The sequence below is a fragment of the Manis javanica genome, chromosome 14, assembly GCF_040802235.1.
Source record: "Manis javanica isolate MJ-LG chromosome 14, MJ_LKY, whole genome shotgun sequence".
Lineage (NCBI taxonomy): Eukaryota > Metazoa > Chordata > Mammalia > Pholidota > Manidae > Manis > Manis javanica.
The window spans coordinates 1941075-1963081 of record NC_133169.1 but is presented as its reverse complement, the minus strand read 5'-3'; the positions used below and the strand labels follow the sequence as shown (position 1 = coordinate 1963081).

Here is a 22007-nt window from a genome sequence, read left to right as displayed (position 1 = left end):
GCTGTGTACTGTAAGCCCAGGGAGAGGGGGTGGGAGACGGACACAGAAGTGGAGCGGCAGAATCTGGAGCAGTAAGGGCCTGGGTGAGCCCCCCAACACCGGTGTGAGGTCGTGGCCATCATCCGCATTTCACAGATGAGGACAGTATGTAGGGAAAGGACAGATAACGGGGGGAAGCAGCAACATGTAAACCCGGAATCTGACTCCACGGTCCCTGACACACGTGCCAGCAGCCGCTCACAGACCATCTTGTTCCAGGGTCCATGGGCCTGGGCTGGGCCCCACACCCAGGCTGATATGCAGGCCAACTGGAGACACCCACCCAGACTGCAGCCGCAGAGCAGGCTTCTTGGGGGAGATGCACACATGCCCAGGGCCGAAGAGAGGAGGCCCCGGTGCACGGCAGCTGAGGCGGACACCAGCCGCAGGAGGCCTGGAGGTGCCGGCGAGCCCAGCTTCCGGGAATGGCAGAGGTGGGCTGGCAGGGGAGAGGCGTACCAGGTGCCCTGAGTGCCTAGGCCAGCAAGGAACTGACCCTTTACCTGAGGTGGGCTCAATGAGGCACCACCCTTCCCAGCCATTTTACCCAACGGGGTGCTCTTTAAAGAGCAGGGCCTCCCACCAGGGCAGCGTGCTGGGGCATGACGCTGGAAATGGCTGTGGCACCTACCTCACATGTCACCTGTGAAGCCACCCTTCCCCCGGGCCTTTCCTGAGCCACCGTGGGCACCAGCTAGGGGATGGGGCCATCTGGGGGAGGGCGAGCAGAGGGGAGCGCAGGGCAGCACCCACCAGCCACTGGAAAGGCGGTGTTTGGGGCACATGCCGAGGAGAGGCTGGCTGCTCAGGGCACCAGGGCCTGGGGAGAAGCCTGGCTGGCTAAGGGTGGACACCGGGCCATGTTCGCGAGGCCGGTCAGCCCACAAGGCCTGCAGGGGGCTCCCTGGCTTCACACGGCTCGTCTGTCTGCTGTGGCCCTAGGGAGCCGATGTAACCTCAGAGCTCTTCCGTCAGATGGGACTCGGAGCCTGGGCCACAGGTCCGCCCCTGGGATTGCAAGGGCAGTGGGGCAGCCAGGGGTGCTGCCCTTCCAGCCACAGCGGTGCAGAACTGAGTCTCCACCCGGCCACTACTGTCCCCTTTTCCTTCTAGGGGGTGGAACCCATACGGTCTGTGCTCCCAACCATGACCCCCAGGGCACCCTAGGCCGTTCAGGGTCCCAACAGGTGAATCAGGCCTTGCTGGTGGTCCCCTAATGCTCGCCAGGTGACCGGCCACGTCACTGGCCTGAGTGGCACATGAAATGTGGGGAGGCAGCTCAGTGAAAGTGGGAGGCTCTTCAGGAGGTTTCCTTCACTTTTAAGAAGAAACCAGGCATGGGGTTCTCCTTTTCTCTGCCCCTTTAAATAGTGTGCAGGCCCTCTGATCCTGACACCTGAGGGGCCGCAGCTCAGTGCCAGGGGGCTGGGGGAGAGCCCAGGCCTGGGGGTGTTGACTGCCCCGCTCCACTCCAGCTCTGTTCCGGAGTCACCAAACAACCACGATTAATAAGTTGTCCCTTCTGGCTATTCTCAAAGCTGTTAGTATAGTTACTTCAGGGCCAGATTTCTTTACAGTAACAGACGGTATTTACATCACTCACCGCCTGAGGTCTGGGGCGTAAACAATTCCCGCAGGATGTGGTGGTGATTTCCCCACGAGTCCTGAGCCCCTCGGGGTGCAGGCAGCCAGGTGCCAGCTCCCAAGCCCCTGGCCACAGTGCTGTCCGTGTGCAGCCATGCCCTCCCAGGGTTACCGTGGCTGTGGGACTCTTGGGGGGAATTGGGGCAAAACTTACACTCGCTGAAATGCACAAGTCTACACGTCTGTCAAGATACAGAACATTCCCACATCTGTCCACAAAGGGAAAAATGGATTTGGTGGATGTGCAACTTCATTTTTTAAACAGAAGCCTCTGTTAGGCCCAGCTGTGGGTTCGAAGGAAAATACAGAACAAACGCAATCCCCTATTCCCCTGCAGGTCGACAGAGGCCCAAACGGAGGGCTGTTCTGCCTTCTGTGCTCTTCAACTGCCTTCTGAGGCTCTCGAGTTTTTCTCCGACTCATTTTCAGACAGGAGCTCAAGCACAACCCTTGGTCCCAAAAAGAGCCTTCATGATGTCACATGTCACTGAAAAGCTGCTACTGTGGCCAAAGCTTCGCTCTCCTGCAATGACACCAGACTCCCGTTGCCGTAAGATAGCTCGGCTAAACCCCTAGGCAAGCCCTCGACCCCCTACAGCTGCCTTGGGTGAGCACACACCACACCGAGCAACCTCCAGCAGGAGGGACGCTCTTCCCAGCACTCACCGTCCCACCTGCTTTCATTTAGTAAAATAAGCTTTTCAGAGCTGGAGTTTCACGCACTCCAGTGTGGAATGAGAACAGAAGTATTTTAAATGGCACCTTCAAGGCTAGCCCAGAGCTGACCACATTATGGACTAATTCTCAGTAAAATCCTTCCCCGGTGGAGTGGCACTCTGTACCCAGACGCAATTCTGCATGGCCGGTCCGGGATGCTGGCTGTGGATAAAATGAAAGCTCCTGTGGCCCGGATTCTCACCTGGCCCTGGTCGGCTAGCTCCCTACACACGTGCGGGCAATACATTGTTATTGACTCTGTATAAAGAGCCCTGCCCAGTGCTCTGGGCGATACGGTGGTACGGCTGCAGGAGAGCAGAGCAGAGGCTGGAGTGGTGGCAGCGCTGAGGACAGAGGCCCAGAGGCAGAGAGCGGCTTGCTGCCTACAGACTCACTCTGAGTGAATGGGATTTCAGTGACTGACCTGCCACCGTGGAAATGAAGTCGGGTATAAGCCCTTTCACCCCAAGAACGTTCCGCTGTCATTTATTTGGTCACATTGAATCCATAGTGAACTTGCCTGGGGTTGGTGATAGTCAGCAGGGTTCATTGGTGACCAAGGAAAAAGAACAGGCGCCCTCATGGAAGGAGTGTCCCAGCGGCTGCACCTGTGGACACATGGTCCTGAGAAGGGGTGGGGGACTGGGGTCCACCCCAAGAGAAAGAAAATTTGTCGCTGGCTGAAATGGCGTCACTACAAAGTGCTGTGGAAATAGTAAAGACCCGAGAGGAAGCAGCAGGAGAGCGCAGGCCGCCAGGTGCCGCGGGGCAGGCCGGGGGTGTGGTGGAGCCCTCAGCCCCAGAGATGGAGGAGCGGGGGTCTGACGAACAGGTGGGGGTGGAGGTCCTGCCGGTGCCGCACGCATCAGCCCCTCCTCGGGGGAGACCCCACCTGGTTGAAAGCTGGTGGGAAGCCAGGACTCGGCGACCGCGGGTTCCTCCAGGAGAGCTGCAGCCCCTCCCCAGCTTGTGGAGCATCCACGCTCTGCTTCTGTCCTCAGGCTCAAGCACAAAGGGAAATACGGTGTGCTTCTCGGAGGAGGAATGCAAAGGGCCCTGTGAAGGTCACGAGGACCCAGATGTGGGTCGGTTTGAAAAGGCAGGAGCCGACAGACAGAAATTGGACGCCTGGAGCTGTGGCAGCAACTGCGACCGGAGCAGCGGTTCAGGCCGCTGAGGACGAAGCAGACGCAGAGACGAAGGAAGCCACAAGATGGGCCTGTGTGTCTGCAGGACTTTCTGCTGGAGAGGCTGGAGAAGGTGGGTGTTGTGGGGCCCACCCGTGGTCCTTTTGGGTAACTCATGTGAGTAGAACTGGTTTGAATACAGCCGGGATGACCACCTGGTGGCAATGGATCTCCTCAGGCTTGGGGGTTATTATAATTTGTTGTAATTGTTGTTATTTGTATATTGTCATAGATTATTGTCTTGCCAATGGGTTTCAGCCCTGGGCAAGTTCACTATGGATTCAATGTGACCAAAGAAATGATAGTAGAATGTTCTTGGGGTGAAAGGGTTATACCAAACTTTATTTCCAGGTGGCAGGTCAGTCACTAAAATCTGGTTCACTTAGAGGGAGTCTGCAGGCAGCAAACCGGTCTCTGCCTCTGAGCCCCTCTGTCTGCACAGCCGTCCTCGGGGCCTCTGTCCTCGGTGCTGCCACCACTCCAGCCTCTGCTCTGCTCTCCTGCAGCCTTGCAGCCCTGCCATCATGTCATGCCCAGAGCACTGGGCGGAGCTCTTTACATAGAGTCAACAGCCATGTATTGCCCACAGGTGTGCAGGGAGCTAGTCAACCAGGGCCAGGTGAGAATCCTGGCCACAGGAACTCTCATTTTATCCACAGTTATGACATTTAGTTACAGTGTTCCAGCTTCCTTGCACAGGGACGGTTGCAGAGGACTGAGGGCACATAGATTGAGAGGCAGGAGTCCTAGAGGGGTGGAGTGTGGATAAAACGAAGGTTCCTGTGGCCAGGATTCTCACTGGCTCTGGCCGGCTAGCTCGCTACACATGTGCGGCAATACATTGTTCCTGACTCTATATAAAGAGCCCCTGCTCGGTACTCTGGGTGGCACCGTGGCACAGTTGCAGAGCAGAGGCTCGAGTGGTGGCAGCACTGAGGACAGAGGCCCTGAGGATGGCTGTGGGGGCAGAGACCGGCTTGCTGCAAACTTGCTCTGAGTGAATGGGGTTTTAGTGATTGACATGCCACTGTGGAGCTAAAGTTGGGTATAACGCTTTCACCCCAAGAACATTCTACTGTTATTTCTTTGGTCACCCTGAATCCATAGTGACCTTGCCTGGGGCTGAAACACAAAGGCAAGACACTGGCCTTTCAGGGTGAATCTTGCTGTAGTCAGCTGCCCGGTAGATTTCTTTGGCCAGGCTTCTCAACTGGGGACAGCCTGTTCCTTGGGGGGCACATGGTAACGTCTGGAGACATATTGGGCTCTAACAACTGGGGAGGCGCTGCTAGATCCAGTGAGCAGAGGCCAGGGACGCTGCTAACGGCCCTAACCACCTACACAGGGCAATGCGTCCCACAAAGAGTTACCGCCCTTGCTTTTCGGCACTCCCACCTTCTTAATAATGCCCCCCTCTGTCTCCAGGCCCATCCATTCCCTCTGCTGTTCCTGCCTCACACGTTTCCTCTCGCCCCTTTGTCTCTTCCTCTCCCTGACCCCCTACGTCTGCGCCTCTCCATCCCCCCACCACCACACACACACATGTTGCTTTTTCAGGTTTTCCACATAGCCAGCAGCTATGTGGCCTCCAAAAATCACTAACATCTGGGAAAGCGCGCTTACTGAATTGAGGGGAAAGGAGTGCATACACGTGTCAAACGGTGGCCATGTACAGGACAGCATCAGGTCACCCAGTCAATCTATTGTTAAGCCACACGAGTGACCAATAATAAGAGAGAAATCGCATCTGCCAGGAGACGACCTGAATTCCACAGTAGTCTGCATTTTGGAGACATGAAGGTCTGGCCAAGGCCCTGTGAGCCCACCCACACCTGCAGGTGGAAATGCACTTCTTTCTGAAGAGAAATAGGCCTGGTAACTGTCTCCGCGGCGAGTCCTCCCTGCCTGCGCAGTCGCCAGGGCCACGGGCCGGGCTGGGCCTGGATGAACGCCCTGGGGGTGAGCGTGTGCCCACGGCCCCACCCGCCCACCCTCGCGTTCCCGCTCTGTGTGTGCACCAGCACCAGGCTGGCCACTGCACGACACTGAGCTCCTGTGGGCAGGGGCCATGTCCTGTTCATGCCGCATGCCATCCCCAAGGGCTCAGCACTGGCCCATTGCGGGGCAGACCCCTGAGGGCCACCTTGGAAAAGGACAGGGGCCCTCACCCCACTCTGTGGTGCCTTTGGACGGCATGTTCTGAGGGCGTGAGTGCTGCTGGTAAGGATGGCGCTCTGGCTTCCTGGACCGGATCCAGGCAGGAGGCGGGCAGCGGGCCCATAGGCCACGGGCATCCACGCAGGCCGGCCCGGGAGGTCCTCACCTCTGCTGCTGGGAGGCGGCCCTCACTCCGGACCTCGGGGCCCAGGGCCCAGCAAAGGAGAGTCAGGAATGAATGATTTCCCTTTAGAAATAAATTAAAGCAAGAGTGAGATCGTTTTCCTCCCACTGCCACCAAACTTCCGACTCTGGTTTATGTCTCAAAAGTATGCTAACAAATGCTGTAGAATAAAAATCTGTGCAATTCTCTGAAGGGCAACGTGCCTTTTATACATCAAGAATCCTGAAAGTATGTTTACTGTCACCAAAAACACAATTCCACAAGCACACGTTCCCTAAAAGTGCTACAGAGTCGTAAGCTAACGAGTGGCTGTGAAAACAAGTGATGGCACACCCGCAGGGTGGGACACAGCCGTGCCCTCACAGGTCACTGCTATGTCACAAAACCACATGCACCATGAGCCTATTTTCAAAATGTACTGTATGTAGCCCAAACATAATAGAGGCAGATATGCTTCTGCCTGGTGGGATTATGGATACCTTACTTTATTCTTTATATTTTCCTATATTACTTTTATTATTGGATTGAAAAAAAGGATATTTAACAAGCCGACTGCCAAGTTCTCTCCTACTGAGTCCTTCAGTCTGCAGCCCGTGACTGCTGCACAGGGCCAGCAGGACCCCAGCCTTGGGCCTGGTGAGCGGGGGGGGGCTGTGCTCTGGGGGGACCAGCCAGCCGCCACTCACTGGCCGACAAGCTGAGGGCCCCAAGGGAGCCGGGGACTTGTGTGACCCAGTAACATCCCTGGCTGGGCCCGTGTGCCCTGCTGACCCCACTGCCAGCTCCCCGGTTCTGTAAATCACGGCAAACCTGGACCCACCCTCCCTGCCCTCAGGAAGTCAAACCTTTGCATGTGATAAATGAAGTGGCCATTGGCAAAACCCTAACAAGAAGAATCTAGGGTTTGGAAACTCGCTGTTGGCACCTCCCTCAAAGCCCGGGAATCAGAAGGGGCCGGCGGAGACGGCTGGAGGGCCCCGCAATGCCACTTACTGTTTGGGCAGCTCTGCCTCGGGGTGGAACTGCCAGATTTCGCACAGCACAGACCATCCCTCCAGGAAACACTGTGTGTTCCCCAGCTGTCCTCCTCCCGACCCTCCATCCACCCTGGACTGTGCTCAGGTTTACGGCCCTGCAGTGTGGACAGGAGAGACTGTGTCCTCTGTGGCCCCCCCAGTCCAGCTCTGGCCCGACCCAAGGCAACAGCCAGCAGGGCTTCCCTCCCCTGCTTCTGCTTCTCATCTACAAACTGAGAATAAGAGGTTTCTAGAACTTTTCTTTTTCGCACCAGTACCTCTTTTAAAAAAGTAATACTACCTGCAACAAAGATCCGATGGAATCAGAGGCACCCTGGTTGAAGGGCTGGAAGAGGCAGAACTCTGCCTTGCCACCCTCCCCAGCAGACAGCCCCGGCACCCCACCCCACCCCCATGGACGGGGACACCTGGACGTCACAGGGCCAGAGGGCACTCCGGCTCGCCCTAAGCGGGAGGCAGGCTTACCGGTCGACGGCGATGACCCCGAGGGTGAGCATGCTGGCCGAGCTGATGAGCAGGTAGAGGAGCCCAGAGAAGCTGCACCAGACCACACCGAAGACCCACTCCCTGCGCACGGAGCTGGTTGCCACGAAAGGCAGCACCAGCACGGACAGCAGGAAGTTGGACAGCGTCAGGCTGAAGACGAACTTGTTGCTGAGCGTGAGGAGGTAGGACTTCCTGTACAAGGTGACCACGACGAGCAGGTTGCCCAGGCAGACAAAGGCGGCGATGACGATGATGGCGACGGACTCAGTGACGCCGCTGCCGCCTGGCCCTCCCCACTCCTCCGTGAGGTCGCTCAGCTCCTTCCTGGGTTCGAGGGAGGAGTTGAGGCTCATGGTCAGTGTGCCTCGGCGTGGGCTGGGCAGAGCATGCTGGACAGCTGGAAAAGCAGGGACAGGAAGACATCCATCACATCAGAGTGCATGTGCTTTCCACTGGAGCAGCCCAGGTGGCCGGCCACCCGGCCAGTCCAGACCCTCAGGCAGTGTCTCCTGCTCATGCTCTACATACGTGGTCTGTTTTCTACAGCCGACTGTGTGTGACTCACTGTGGCCCCTTGGACGATGCATTCCTCCAGTCGGAACTACCCTATCCATTATCCCTGAGGCCGACTGTCCAAAGCCTTTAGTGTGTGTAAGAGTCACACAGCATGCCGGCTCAAGGAGCCGCTTCCCAGGCTCCGCCATTACAGGCGCTGGCCCTGGAGAGCGGGGCACAGCCTGGGGACCTGCAGGTTGAACAAGCAGGGGTGGGTGATGTTACAAGTGGTCTGTGGGGTGCACTGTGGACTGCTGCTTTAGGACCCCTGCAAGTCAGGGTGGTCCCAGGACCATCAGGAACGGCGTCACAGAAATGCAGGATCTCAGGCCTGCCTCCGATGCCCTGAGACAGCATCGGCATCTGGATTTGTGAGCCCAGTGGAGTTTGACAAAAGATTATCGTAGGAACGGTTCTGAGGTCCCTGTGCAGTTTACACAAGCACTGTTCATACAGAGACATCGTCATTGCTCATCAGACACGGAAGGAGGTCAAGGGCTCGAGCACTAATCAGAGTGGGTAAGTGGAGGTACAGGCTGAGTCTCGGCCCACAGACACCATTCTCTGCCAGGGGCAGTCCCTGCTCTCAGGACACCAGCCCAGGATCGAGGCTAAAACCCAAGCTTGACACATTTTAACATCCTGCAGACAAATATTTCTCCAAAATTTTCATCGACTTTAATCAGCCAAAAAATCGTTTCCCCACCAGCTCTTGTTCCCAACAAGACACCATAAAGAAAGGAAAGACCGCTTCCCATGAGCCAGACAACAGGAGGCCTGGTGCCTAAGCGGCCTACTCATGGGAGCAGAGCCTTCCTCACAGGCCCCCTGGTTGGTCTGACCTCTGTGCGAACACCTGTGGCCAGAGGGCAGCAGCAGGGTAAGAAAGGAGCCCTTCCCGTTACCCCGGTCCTGGAGGCCGTCAGGAAGCCCCCGTCTACCAGGCCTGACCACTGGGGGCCATAACCACAGACCCAGGCCTGTGCGCTTGAGCAGCACCCCGTGCTTCCAGTCTCTCCCCCCTCAACAGCCTGTAAAGGCTCCACGGGTGACTGGATTTCCCTTCTCCAGATTCCATCTCCCGGGCTCCTCCCACGGCTTCCGGACCCTCGGCTCACTCAGACTCCCTGCTTCGGACTTGCTCCCCGGCGCCTGTGACCCTCCTTATTTGTGGTCCCCACACTGAACAGACCATTCCAGATGTGGCCTGGTAAGTGCTGGGCACCGAGGGGCAGCTTCTCCATGATCAGGACGACCTTCTGATAGTGACTCTAGAATGCATTTTCTCCCGGCAGCCACAGCACCCTGTCGTGCTTATGTAAGTGTGTGGGCAGCTGACACCCGAATTTCTGGGAAGGCAGGTGTCCCCAGTCTTGAACCTACAGAATTAATGTTGGAAAGACTAAATACAAAACATTATTTCTACTCAATTTTACTTTGTGCATTTTGGCCTGTATTTCCAGGCTGCTAAAATAATCTGAACTTTGATTCAGTTACACAATATATTAGTTACTCCAGCTTTGTGCAATGGATACGCTTAAAGGTCTGCCTTCTGCGTGTCTTCATGAGGTTATTTGTGGGTTATGTCTATTTTTTGAGTTCTGGATTTTGTTAACTCATAAGTAAATTACTTCCTGGTGTCTTAAAATGAAGGTCCCATATGAGCATAGGATTCTTAACCACACAAGTGAGAGCATCATGGGAAAGAAAAGAGACTTTGAGTCATTTAGACAAAGAACAAAATGGGAGAAAATTTATAACTTGTATCACAGGGAAAGGGCTAATTAATTTACAGAGAATTCCTAAAACTATAGAAAGAAAAAGATGAGAAAACAGGAGAGTGGATAAAAGACATAAACAACAACAAAAAACCTGTAGCTCTGTGAGGTGATGGGTGTTAGTAAACATTTTGTGGCAATGACTTCACCATATATACATATTGACCAAATTATGTTGTAAACCATAGCCTTGTACAATGTTATGTGTCAATTATATCTCAAAACTGGGGGAAAGACATAAACAGAGTCCACAGAAAAAGATATACTATTCATACTTAAACATATGAAAAAATGTTTAATTTCATTCAAAATAGGAGAAATGCACTTTGAAGCTATACTGGAAAACCATTTTCCTTCCAGGATGGTAAAAATTCAAAAGCTCAGCAGCACTCTTTGCTGGTGCGGCTGTGGGCAAACAGGCAGGACCCAGCACGACTATAATGCATGTTCCCTTTGACCCAGTAGTTCCATTTCTGTGTATTTATCCTGAAGATACAAGTTTTTAACATGAAATAATAGAAGCACAAGGTTATTTTATTTACTGAGGCATTAGTTGTTTAAAACAATGTGGAAATATGTGAGAAACAAAGGGAAATAACACATTTGCACATAAATGTTTACTTATGCAAAAAGAAAAATAGAAAAGATCATCAGAAACTAAGATACAAATAGAAGTAAAATTTCTCTAAGTTTTTTTATAGTTTTGATTTTTGAACTATGTAATTTTTGCAAACTAAAAATGTTAAAAGAGGATATAAAAATAAACATAAAATTGATTGCAAATGAAAAAAAAATAAGCCTATTATATTGAGAACATAACCATCCAGGAAAGAATTAAGTAAGTTTAAATATAGTATTTGAATTATAAACCCTTAATGGTATACTGGGCACTGGATATATTGGCTATATATGGTTACATTGGCTATAAACCCTTAATGTCTATGGACAAAAGATGCTCAGTTCAGTGAGTGGGTTAGATGTGGTCGGTCGCTGGTGTTGTTACTGCACGACTCAAAAAGTTTGGGTGCAGAGCACCCACATACACATGTGTAGGGCCCACGTTTCCTGCTGTGGGAGAAAGGAGCTTGGAATCAAGGCTTGGAGAAAGGTTGAAAAGCACCCTGTGGTATTGGCTTGGTTTATGGAGAAACCAGTGTGAACTCACCATTCAGATATGAACACAAAAACAGGTCCAAGGAAATACCCCAGAATGCAGTCAGAAAAATCAAGAAATTAGTAACAGAAAATAAAAGGCAAACGAAAGAATGAGCAGGAGGTGCTCTGTGACGTGGAAGTACTTTACCCAAGCAAAGCCGAGTGTTTTTCACTTACGGAATTGTTTCTGGCAACATGGTGTACTTGGTCAAGGTGGACATTTTTCCTGCTCCAAATTCATACGAATGCTGGGTTAAATATGATGCGAAATTAAATTTTAGAAAAAAGCCAGAGTTGAAAAAGGAAACAGAAAACTCAAAGCCAGAGTTACAATCTCATACTTGTGGCCAGAAAGGCATTAGACTTAGTGCAAGACCCCTAGGGCTGAGATTTTTATAGATGGATGGGAAGATGACTTTAAGCCCCACAGGCAGAGAACTGGAACCTGTACCCTGGAAAGAGTGGGCCCTATAAGGGCTGCCCCTCCACGGAAAAGGGATTAGAAAAACTCCTCCCCCCGGCAGAGAAAAGCAGCAAGAACACAGTCATTTATCTGAGGTTCTGGATGGAGTGCAGACTTTTTTTCCATGAGAAAGCAAACACCGAGTCACGTGCCCTGCTGATGACGGTACTGAATTTATCCCTCCTTCAAGCTGCAGAAACCCAAGCTAATAAATCCATGCAAAAATAAATAATGGCAGAAGTAAACACAAAATGGCTCTAGAGTGAATTTCCACACTCACAAAACAAACACTTAATGGAAGAGAGTGCATAGCATTCACCATGAGGGAGAGTCAATAAAATGAAAAACAGAATCAACATCCCAAGAACTTGACTTAATAGAAAAATATTTGAAAGGGACTACACAATAAATACAGTGCAAAGCTTTAAGGGGAAAAGAGGTAGAAACCATAAGAAAAAAGGGAAGGGAAGATCATGAAAAATAATGAGCAGTTAGGAAAAGAACCAAACAAATGCTAGAAATTTTGATCTTAGTTAAAAATTTAAAACTCAATGGGTACGCAGAATAGTAGATTTAGCAACAGAGAAAGACGGTGACCTCGAAGACAGTTCTGAGGAAATTATCCAGAATGCACTCAAAAAGATTAAGAAAATGAACATATGAAATAAAAGTCGAGATACGAGACAGACGGGATAAGAAGATCCAACATACGCTCACTAGAAGTGGCCGTGGGAGAGACGAGCGAGAAAGGGGCAGCACGTTCTGTTGGCTGTCTACCCAACAACCACCCACAGGGAGACCTCTGACTTCGTGCTGGTGCCCAGTCCTCCTCCCTGGGACTCGAGAAGGTGCATCCCATCCCTCGTTCTAGAACCTAGAGCTTGACTGGCCTAAGCTAGTCATGGTGTTCCCCTTCTCCTTGCGGTTCTGGCACGTCAGTCAGAGGAGCAGTCTGGCGGGGAGTGGGGAGTGGTGGTGGGGTGGGCGTGGAAGGATGGGGATTTCTGGGATGAGCTGCTTCGATACCACAGAGACACTGGGAAGAAAAGTCTTTTCCTAGTGGCCCTAATGGCAAAGAGGGCATGGCTGGGGCAGCTATCCTGGGCTTACTGAGGTGCTTCCAATACCGTGAGCATGGCAGGCAAAGCCTGGATCCGTGAGCTGCGGAATGAGCAGACCTGTGGTCAGCTTCACCCAGGCTTCTCGTTAAGTGAAGTAAGACATTTTAAGAAATTATTTTTTAAGCTGTTTTCAGTTAGGTTTCTGTTGAGTACGAAGCATCCAACTGACATGAGGTTGGACCTCCACTGTCTGCATTGAGGCTGATGCAGTACTTAGAGGTATGAACGAACACTTTCTAGAATTAAACACGAGTCCTCAGAATGAAAGAGCATATCGGGTTCTAAGAGTAAATCACAAAGTCCACACCAACATACATCACAATGAAAAAGGACAAACACTGAGATACAGAGAAAACATTAAAAGCAAATTTTCCCTTGAAGACGTAGCCACTGGGTAAACTCTTCTTTGAAGAAAACAGAAAATAGAGGACAGAAAACAGTGGAAACTGCTCTTGAACGTGCTGAAAGAGCTCCTACCCTAAAGCTCCACAATACCACTCAAGAAAGGGCAGGGCGTCCTGCTGAGGTGTGTTTATTTGCATGAAGTGCCTGGAAGGGTGTGGCACCAGTAAGCCTCACTGGCATGCCAGGGGGACCAGTTCAAGAGCTCACCCTGGCCTCACTTTGGGGAAGGACCCTTTCTTCACGTTCAGGCCCTGGCCACGGGGGCCAGGACTCAGGCTGGAACTGCTGGAGGACGACCTAGCCCACCACAGGGCCCCCGGGCCAGCAGGCAGGGCCCGGGCTGGCAGCGGCTCTCGAAGCGCTATGGGAGGGAGCTCACAGGCAAACAAAGCTGAGGGAGTGAGAGAGGCAGGAGGAGAGGGGGCTGCAACGAACCCAGTCACAGTGCTGCTGGGGTGACCTGCGATCCGGGACCTCCTCCTCCTCAGCTCCACGCACGAGCCGGGCGTTCCCGTCATGTAGGCTGACGTGCCTTGGTTTCCATCGCTGGCGGCTGAAGAGGGTCCGGACTGATGCTGGGACGTCCTGGGGTCTGCGCCGACACTGGGACCCCACCTCCCTGCCGTCAGCACAGGGCATCCCTCTTCACAGCAGGACTGAGCCCTCAGCTCTGCCTGCGGTCACCTGGGCTTCTCCTTCCTGCCAGGGGCCGCACCGCACGGGTGCCTACAGTGCGGCTGTCAGATGCCCCAGACCCGAGCTCTCGCCCCTCGGCACAGACATCGCCCACGGCTCAGGCCTCGATCCGTTCCTTTCTCCCTACACCCTTGAGAACCTTATCCATCTCCAGGGTGAGGCTTAATTATTATTAACTAATAATAGTCAGTATTTGCAAAACACCATGCAACATACAATGAACTCTTACATACATCATCTCATTTGGCCTTCTCAGTAACTTTTTGAGGTAGGAATGATACTTCTCCCCATTTCGAAGAGGCACCTGACATAAGGTTAGGAGCACGAACTCTGGAACTGGACACCCAGCTCTGCGACTTCCCGGCCCTGTGACCTTGACATGTCACCTGACCTCTCTGGGCATCAGCTTCCCCGGATGCCCTGCTCAGAGTACCCACCTCCTGGGTTGTGGGAGAAATCATTGTGTTCATTTTTGTACCACTGTTAATACTATACTTAGACTCGTGTCTGGTGCCACAGAAGTGTTTGTCAAGTAAATAAAATGGGGAAACTGAGGCTCAGAAAGGTTAAGTGCCTAATTCAAGACAGCAGTAGGTCACAGCTCTGCAACTTGGTCCCATGGCTGTGCGACCACTGTCTCTTCGATACCCCCACTCGCCAGAGCAGATGAGGTTCAGCACGGCTTAGTGCAGCCCGTCCGCACTCCAGACTCCCCACCCGCCAACCCCTTTGTGCGCCTTCGCTCCAGCCCGCTGGGCCGCGAGCCCTATTCCCAACCTGCTGTCGCTTCCGCCCTCCTCTACCTGGAACGGGCTCCCTGTGTGAGGAATGAATAAAGATTTACTAAGTCTAAATATGTTATTGATCTGTTGGTATAATAACTTTACAGAAAGAGGGAAAGAAACAACCAAGAAAATGGTCAGGAGGTTGAAGCTTCAGAACAACAAAAAAAATGCCAAGTCATGACCTTGAATTTGGCAACGATTTCTTGGCTATGACACCAAAGACACAGGCAAAACAACAACAACAAAAAATAGACCAATTGGATGTCATGAGAAGTTTTAAAATGTGTGCATCAAAAGATACTATCAATAGAGTGAAAAGGCAACCCACAGAATGGGAGAAAATATCTGCAAATCATCTATCTGAGTAGGGACCCATATTCAGAATATATTGAGAACTCCTAAAATTCAACAACAGTAAAACAAACAATCTGCATCCAAAACAGATACACAAAAGGCTGTCAGCACATGAGAAAACGCTCAGCATCACCGGTCACAGGTAGAGCAAATCAAAGCTACAGGGAGGTAGCACTTCACACTCGTTAGAGTGGCTACTGTCCAAAAAAACAAAAAACAGGAAAAAAAGTGTTGGCAAGGATGTGGAGAAACTGGAATCCCTGTGCACTGTTGGTGGGCATGTAAAATGCTACAGTGGAAAACACTGTGGAGGTTCCGCAAATAATCAAATACAAAATTACCATATGATCCAGCAATTCCACTTCTGGATGTATATCTGAAATAACTGAGAGCAAGGTTTGAAGAAGTATTTGCACACCTATGTGCATAGCAGCATTATCACAATAGCTAAAACATGGAAGCAACCCAAGCATCCACTGACTGATGACTTGATTAAGCAAAATAGGGTAGGTCCATATGGTGGAATATTATTTAGCCTTAAAAAGGAAATTCTAACACCTGCTATAGCAGGATGGACCCCGAGGACATTATCCTAGGGGAATAAGCCAGATGCAAAAAGACACCGACGATGACTCCACATCTGTGAAGTATTCAGAGTCCAGTACTGTATATAATTCCAGGCACAGACAGCAGAATGGTGGTTGCCAGGCTGGGGGGAGGAGGGGCAGTTAGTCAATGGGTTTAGTTTTGCAGGTTGCAAAGCGTTCTGAGACAGATGGTGGTGACGATCACACAGCATGAATGTACTTAATACCCATGAACTGTGCACTTAAAAATGGCTAAGATGTACCACTTATGTCTTATGTATTTCACTGCAAGAAAGCAAGTTGAAAAAAAAAAAAACACCATGGTACCTTCTGTTTAACCTCTCCTCGCCACAGGGTCATAAAATGAAGGGAGTGGCTATCAAGGTGGCCTCTCAGCCACTGACAGAGGAGAACCACAGAAACCTGCAGATGGGGGTAGCCCACAAACTATCAGCTGAGTTTTTTCAAAGGGCCACTGGCCTCGCTCCCAGGCCCCCACCAGCACCACGGAGGCTGCTGACATGTCTCCCGGGCAGCACAGACAGGAGGGTCCACTGCAGCCTCCCAGAAACCCCACAGACAACCAGCACACGTCTTGGGGATGATGCCTCACTCAGGAGAGTCGTGAACCCAAGAAAAAAGTGCTTTAGGAAAGGAGAGAAAGCGGTGGTTTGACCAGCTCCCTGGGGAGGCTCTAGCAGCCCAAAGGCCAGCAGTACCTTCCTGCAGAAGTAAGCCTTCCAGCCCCACCCAGGCAGCCATCTGTCCTTCGCCAGGCCACGGACACCCCAGCCTGACCACACCACCCCCTGGGGGGAAAGGGCAGGAGGGCTGCCTCTCCCGGGCCAGGCTCAGGAAAGCCTTCCCGACACCGGCCCTCGGCCATCCTGCCTGGAACCGGGAGCCTCGCAAATTCCAAAGGAAAGCTGGGTCAGACTGGGTCAGAACAGTCCAAGGCAGTTCCGAGTCTACCCGACATGCTGCCAGAAGTGGCTGTGGACAGTCACGGCAACTGGACCAAATGATTTTCAGGAGGAATATATGACCTGCCCACAGCATTTAGGCAAGAAAAAGCAATGAAAGGCATCCAAATTGGGAAGGAAGAAGTAAAACTATCACTATTTGCAGATGATATGATACTATATACAGAACACCTTACAAAATGTCACTCTAAGACTATTAGTACTAATACATGTATTTGTAAATTACTGGATACAAAATTAAAATACAGAAATTGGTTACGTTTCCACACACTAATAATGAGCCATTGGAAACAAAAATTAAGAAAACAATCCCATTGATGATTGTATCAAATACAATAAAATATCTAGGAATAAATTTAACCAAGGAGGTGAAAGATTTATACTCTGAAAACTATAAGATTTTGATGACAAAAACTGAAGACAACACAAATTCCATACCTGTGGATTGGAACAATTAATATTATTAAAATATCTATACCACCAAAGCAAGCTACAGATTCAGTGCAATCCCCGTCAAAATACCAATAGCATTTTTCAGAGAACTAGAGCAAATAATCCTAAAATTTGTATGGAACCACTGTCGACCCTGACTGACCAAAGTAATCTTGAGAAAGAACAAAACTGGGGGTGTCACACTTCCTAATATCAAACTATATTACAAAGCAATGGTAATCAACACAGCATAGTACTGACATGAAAACATGTATGTAGTTCAATGGAACAGAGCAGAGGGCCAAGAAATAAACTGATGCTTATATGGTCAATTAATCTAAGACAAATGAAGCATACAATTTTGAAGAGACAGTCTTCTACTAAAGGTGTTGGGAAAACTGGACAGTACACCCAAAAGAATGAAACTGGATCACTATCTTACACCATATACAAAAATAATTCAACAAGGATTAAAGACTTCTGAATGTAAAACTTGAAACGATAAAACTTCTAGAAGAAAGCAGAGGCAGAAAGCTCTTTGATGTCTGTCTCAGTAATATTTTTTGGACCACTGGTCCTCACCCCAGGCAAGCACAATAGAAACTGGAAGTGAACAAGTGGGGTTGCGTCAAACTAAAAAGCTTCTGCAGGGCACAGAAAACCCTCAATAAAATGAAAAGGCAACCTACTGAATGGGAGAAGATACTGTAAATGATATATCCAATAAGGGGTTAATATCCAAAATGTATAGACAACTCAGCTAACTCCACACCAAAAAAAATGGGCAGAGGAAATGAATAAACATTTTTCCGCAGACATACAGATGGCCATCGTGACAAAATGCTCCACATCACTCACCATCAGGGAATTGCAAATAAAACCACTTAACACCTCACACCATCAGAACGGCCACCATCCAAAAGACAAGAAATAACAAGTGTTGGCGAGGACGTGGGGAAGAGGGAGCCCTCATGCACCTCTGATGGGAATGTAGAATGGTGCAGCCACTATGGAAAATGGTATGGAGGTTCCTCAAAAAATTAAAAATAGTCATGCCATATGACCCAGTAATTCCATTTCTGGCTATTTATCTGGAGAAAATGAAAACACTAGTTCAAAAACTCATTTGACAACTTGAGGCTTCGCTTTCATCTGGCCCAGGTGAGAGGGGAAGGCTCAGAGCAGGGCTGTGCTAACAGAGGCAGTGAGAAGTGATCAAGCTCATTAATACCCAACATTTTAGAGCTAAAAGAGGTCATGGAAGTAACTCATTCCAGTTGTTATTTTACAGAAGATGGGACTGAAGCCCAAAGATGTCAACTGAGTTACTCATAGCCATACACATAATTATTGGCAAAACCCAAATTTCCTAATTGCCATCACTACACCTCTGTCCTACCTGGCCATCCCAGGGGTGGGTGGGGAATGCAGGAGACAGGAATATGGAGCCTCTAGAAGGTAATCCCAGTCGAGTTTAAAATAGATGACGGCCTGCTTTGGGCAATGCCCTCCTGGCCAAACCCAGCGGGCCCTCCCTTGAGCCCTCTGCGGCCTCCACCTTTGACTGCTTTCATTTCTTTCTGAGACTCCCTTCTCCCTGGCTTCCCCTGATCCTGCTCTCTGCAGCCTCTCCCTTCCTTGGTCCCTGACCAGTCGTGTTTACCTGTAACCATCCTGCCCTCTAAGAGTTACTGCTTCCCAGGATGCGGTCTGGCGCACGACTTCTTCAACTGTCATCTCAGAGGACAGTAACTGTTTGCCTCCTCCACGTCTCCTTCCCTCGCTCTGGTAGTTGACCTGAGTGTCCTCTGCCGTCACCCTTTCATACTCTTGAGTTCCTCCCGTAAAGATGTGCCTTTACAGAGGCGACACATGACTTACACCTCACCAATCAGCATATTCCAACTCCCTGAGACCCAACCAGTTTATAAGATCATGGGGTAGCTGGTGGGGTACCAGGGATATTGACAGTCCCCCCTCTCCTGTTAGATCTGAACCTGCAACTTCCCCTCGCCGTCACAAGCAGAGAGCCTGAGACAAGAGGAGGCGAGAAAATGAGTCCTGATGAAATCGTTTGAGCCCTGAGCCCATGCCTGAAGCCAGGTACACTCCTGAGCTTTTCAGTGACATGAGCCAATGACATTCCTTTTAGCTTAAGCTGATTTGAACTGGGTTCTCTACCACTTGTGTAAAAGAAAGAGTCCTAACTGATACCTTATCTCTCTGTATGCTCCTTCTCTGGACCCTCTTAAACAAGGACTCCAAAGTCTTCATCTGCAACCTAGACAACCCTTTGCAGCTCCAGATTCATATCCACCCATCTAGGAGATCTTTTCTCCCATATGTCACACGCAGGCACCTCGGATGGAACATGTGCAAAATGGAATCCGTCATCTCTGCTTCGACCATCTCAGCGTGCTACTCTTCATGTTTTTCTCTACCCTGGAAAAAATGTCACTCCACCCAAAACAACACTCAAGACAGAAATTTAGGACATCCTAGTCGTCTGCCAGGAAATCCTGATGGCGCTGAGATCCTGACTGGCTCTTTCTGACTGTGCGACCCAGGTAGATTAATGAATTTATCTGACCCTTGGGTTTCCATACTGACTTGCTTGGATTCAGTGAGAAAATGTATGTAAAGCAGTAGATGTTTGTCGGTCCCAACAGCCAGTGCATCACTAAGTCTGAATCAAAACTTCATCCTCACTGCTTTCCCCTCAGCTCAGAGCCTCACCGTCTTTCCCCTGGACGCCCACCAGATGTTTCCATCTCTTCTTATCTCTGAGATGGGGAGAAGGAGTGGAGGAGACCTGTAGGCGACTTAAACTGATTTCCCTATATATTTCTATGTTAAAAAAAGCTCTTATAATAACTTGTATTTGTGAAAAAATCACTACATTCCCTGCTAGCTTTCCACTATTTACCCAAGGTCACAGGTTTCTAAGTGGCACCACTGGATGCAGGCCGACTCCAGGCTGTGCTCTGAATGCAGAGCATCTAGACTGTTACCTGAATACAAAACAAGCCCGCACGCAGTCAAGTGTGCCTCCTCGGGTTTTCCCGGGGCCACACTGAAGACGTCTTCCTTGATGCTCCCTGATAAACAGACCTGCCGTGAATGCCATCCTCTCCCCGTTGGGCACAAACGCCGGCCAAGGAAACAGATAAAAGGTCACCACTCTCTCCGCAAAGGAGTAGAAATCCCAGCTGAACGAATGAAGCCACAAAGCCAGTCCCTGCTACAACCTCCCGTAGCGTGGATGGTCAGCTCCAGCTGTGCTGTTCTCAGAGGGCAACGGCAGGAGGACCCCACTTCTGGCCAGTCACACTGTATCTCAGAATGCCAGCAAGTGCCTCCTGAGGTCCGAGGCATGCCACCACTGGCCTGCTCATACAATTTCATTGCCCTGCACATTCTGAACAAATGTTTTGCATTCTTTGCCAACTTTAAAAACTGGGAGCTTTTTTCCACAAACGTGTACAGTTTCCGCCCAAATTCAGACGGGACAACGTGCTGGAGCCTTGTTACACCTGCATCTGCCTCTTTACAGGAAGGCATGCTCTCTGCGCAGCCCCCACCCCAGACCCTCCCCAGCTCCCCCGCCCATTCCCGCAGCAGTTCACACCACACAAGTGTACCTCCTCCGACTGACATCTAAGTCAGCTCCAGTTCAGACCATTCTGCCTTCCGTGGCACCCAAAGAGCTCAGCCCCTCTGACCACCGCCCGTCGGTTCTCAGAGTCTCCCTGCACGGGGCTGCAACACAGAGAGAAAGACTTGGATCTCTAAGGGTTTGGATCTGGCTTCTAAAATGCCAAGCAGGCCTCTTTTTTGAGGGGCTCCTAATTTCCCTGCCACCGCTGGAGCCGTCCGGCGAGGGAGAAATCCTGAGTTCAAGGAGTGCCTGGGCTGCGAAGCCCACTGTCCAAAGACCCCGGCTCAGGCCTGGCTGCTAACTTGCTGGGCAGAGAACCTCACCCCGAGTCTCAAATTTTTCACCTATGAAAGGGGCTAATAGCGCTTCACAGGACTGTTATGTGAATGAAATAAAAACCGTACATGAAAGTGCCTGTGAGCATCTTACAAATAAAAAATAAGATGAGTGGACAGGTAGCGGGGCGCTGGGGTAGAAATGCCCCACCCGGGTGGCATGAATCCCGCTCAGAGAGCTGGTGAAGGGCCCGTGGGTGCGATCGGAGGCCTCTCCCACCTCTCTCGGCGGTCGGGGCCTGGGAATGTCTCTCCCCACCTGTCCGGGCGGCTGCAGGGAGGTGGGGCATCGGGGAAAGCCGCGATTTCCCGACGCAGCAGCTCGCCCGAGCTCCGTCCAGGTCCAGGCGCGGGGGGAGAGGAGGCTGGGCGGAGGGGGAGGCACGCGGTGCGCACCGTCCCCTGCCGGGCACGCAGAGGGGCTCGCCCGCCGCCATCACCGACCCTGGACACATCGGGGGACTAGGGTCCTCTCCCTCCACAACCACGCCCTTCCCGCTTCCGAGGCTCCGGACGGAGCTCCGCACCGCGCGGCGCAGGTACAGCCGCGGGCAACGCCAGCCTCGCAGCGGGGCTCGAACGCGACCCCGCGTGCGGCCCCGGGCCCGGACAGCAGCCAGAACCGCGCGGCGCGCCGGGCCTCCCAGCTCGCCAGCAGGCGTGGCCGCCCCGCGGCGGGCCGGTCCCCAGGCTCGCAGCTTCGGCCTCTGGCGCGCCCGAGGGGCAGGGGCGCCGCCCCCGGAGGGGGTCGCTCACCTGGTCCTGCCGATCGCGCCCCGCCTCGGCCGCGGCGCCCGCACACCTCCCCCGAGCGGGGCCGGCTCCTCGGTTCGGGGGCCTGGAGGGGCTGCGGGCGGGGACGCGCCCCCGAGGTCTCCCCACAAAGGGCTGCGGCGGAGCCCGGCCCTGCCTCGGGGGCGCGCAGGGAGGGAGCCGGCCAGGCGAGGCCTGCGGAGGGGCGCGGGGACCCCGGCCCGCCTGCTCCCCGAGGGGCGCCGCCGCGGCTCCAGGCCCGCGCGGGCCGCTTCCTGCCTCCCGGCCGCGCGGGACGGGTTTCGGGTTTCAGCCCAGGGCCCGCCTCGCCCCTCCCGCCGCCCAACAGCCGGCCCGCGGCCCCGGCCGCCGCAGCCGGGAACTTTGCGCCCCGCCCCCCCGCGCCCCATCCCCTGCCGCTGGCCCCGCCCCCCCGCGCCCCATCCCCTCCCGCTGGCCCCCGCCCGCGGCTGCGCTTTGTCCGCCCTCACCCCTC

General features: G+C 52.2%; 1 protein-coding gene across 8 annotated transcripts in view; it reads right to left on the bottom strand.

Annotated features, from left to right (window-relative positions):
• The window catches only part of GPR161 (G protein-coupled receptor 161), a 58215-nt gene extending 36368 nt beyond the window's left edge, over positions 1-21847 (bottom strand). For 5 of the 8 annotated variants that reach the window (XR_012125237.1, XR_012125238.1, XM_073221994.1 and 2 more), the window contains exons 1-3: positions 21515-21651; positions 20407-20524; positions 7431-7848 (exon numbers count right to left, since the gene is read on the bottom strand). Coding sequence is in view for 5 of the 8 variants with exons in the window: in XM_073221994.1 (XP_073078095.1) it covers positions 7431-7848; positions 20407-20422 (434 nt within the window). In the remaining 3 variants the exon portion in view is untranslated. Of the gene's footprint in view, positions 1-6921; positions 7057-7430; positions 7849-13363; positions 14357-20406; positions 20525-21514 lie in introns of those variants that run through there. The other 3 variants (XM_073221993.1, XM_017664122.3, XM_017664130.3) reach the window with 3 other exon arrangements.
• Between the last annotated feature and the right edge of the window lie 160 nt (positions 21848-22007).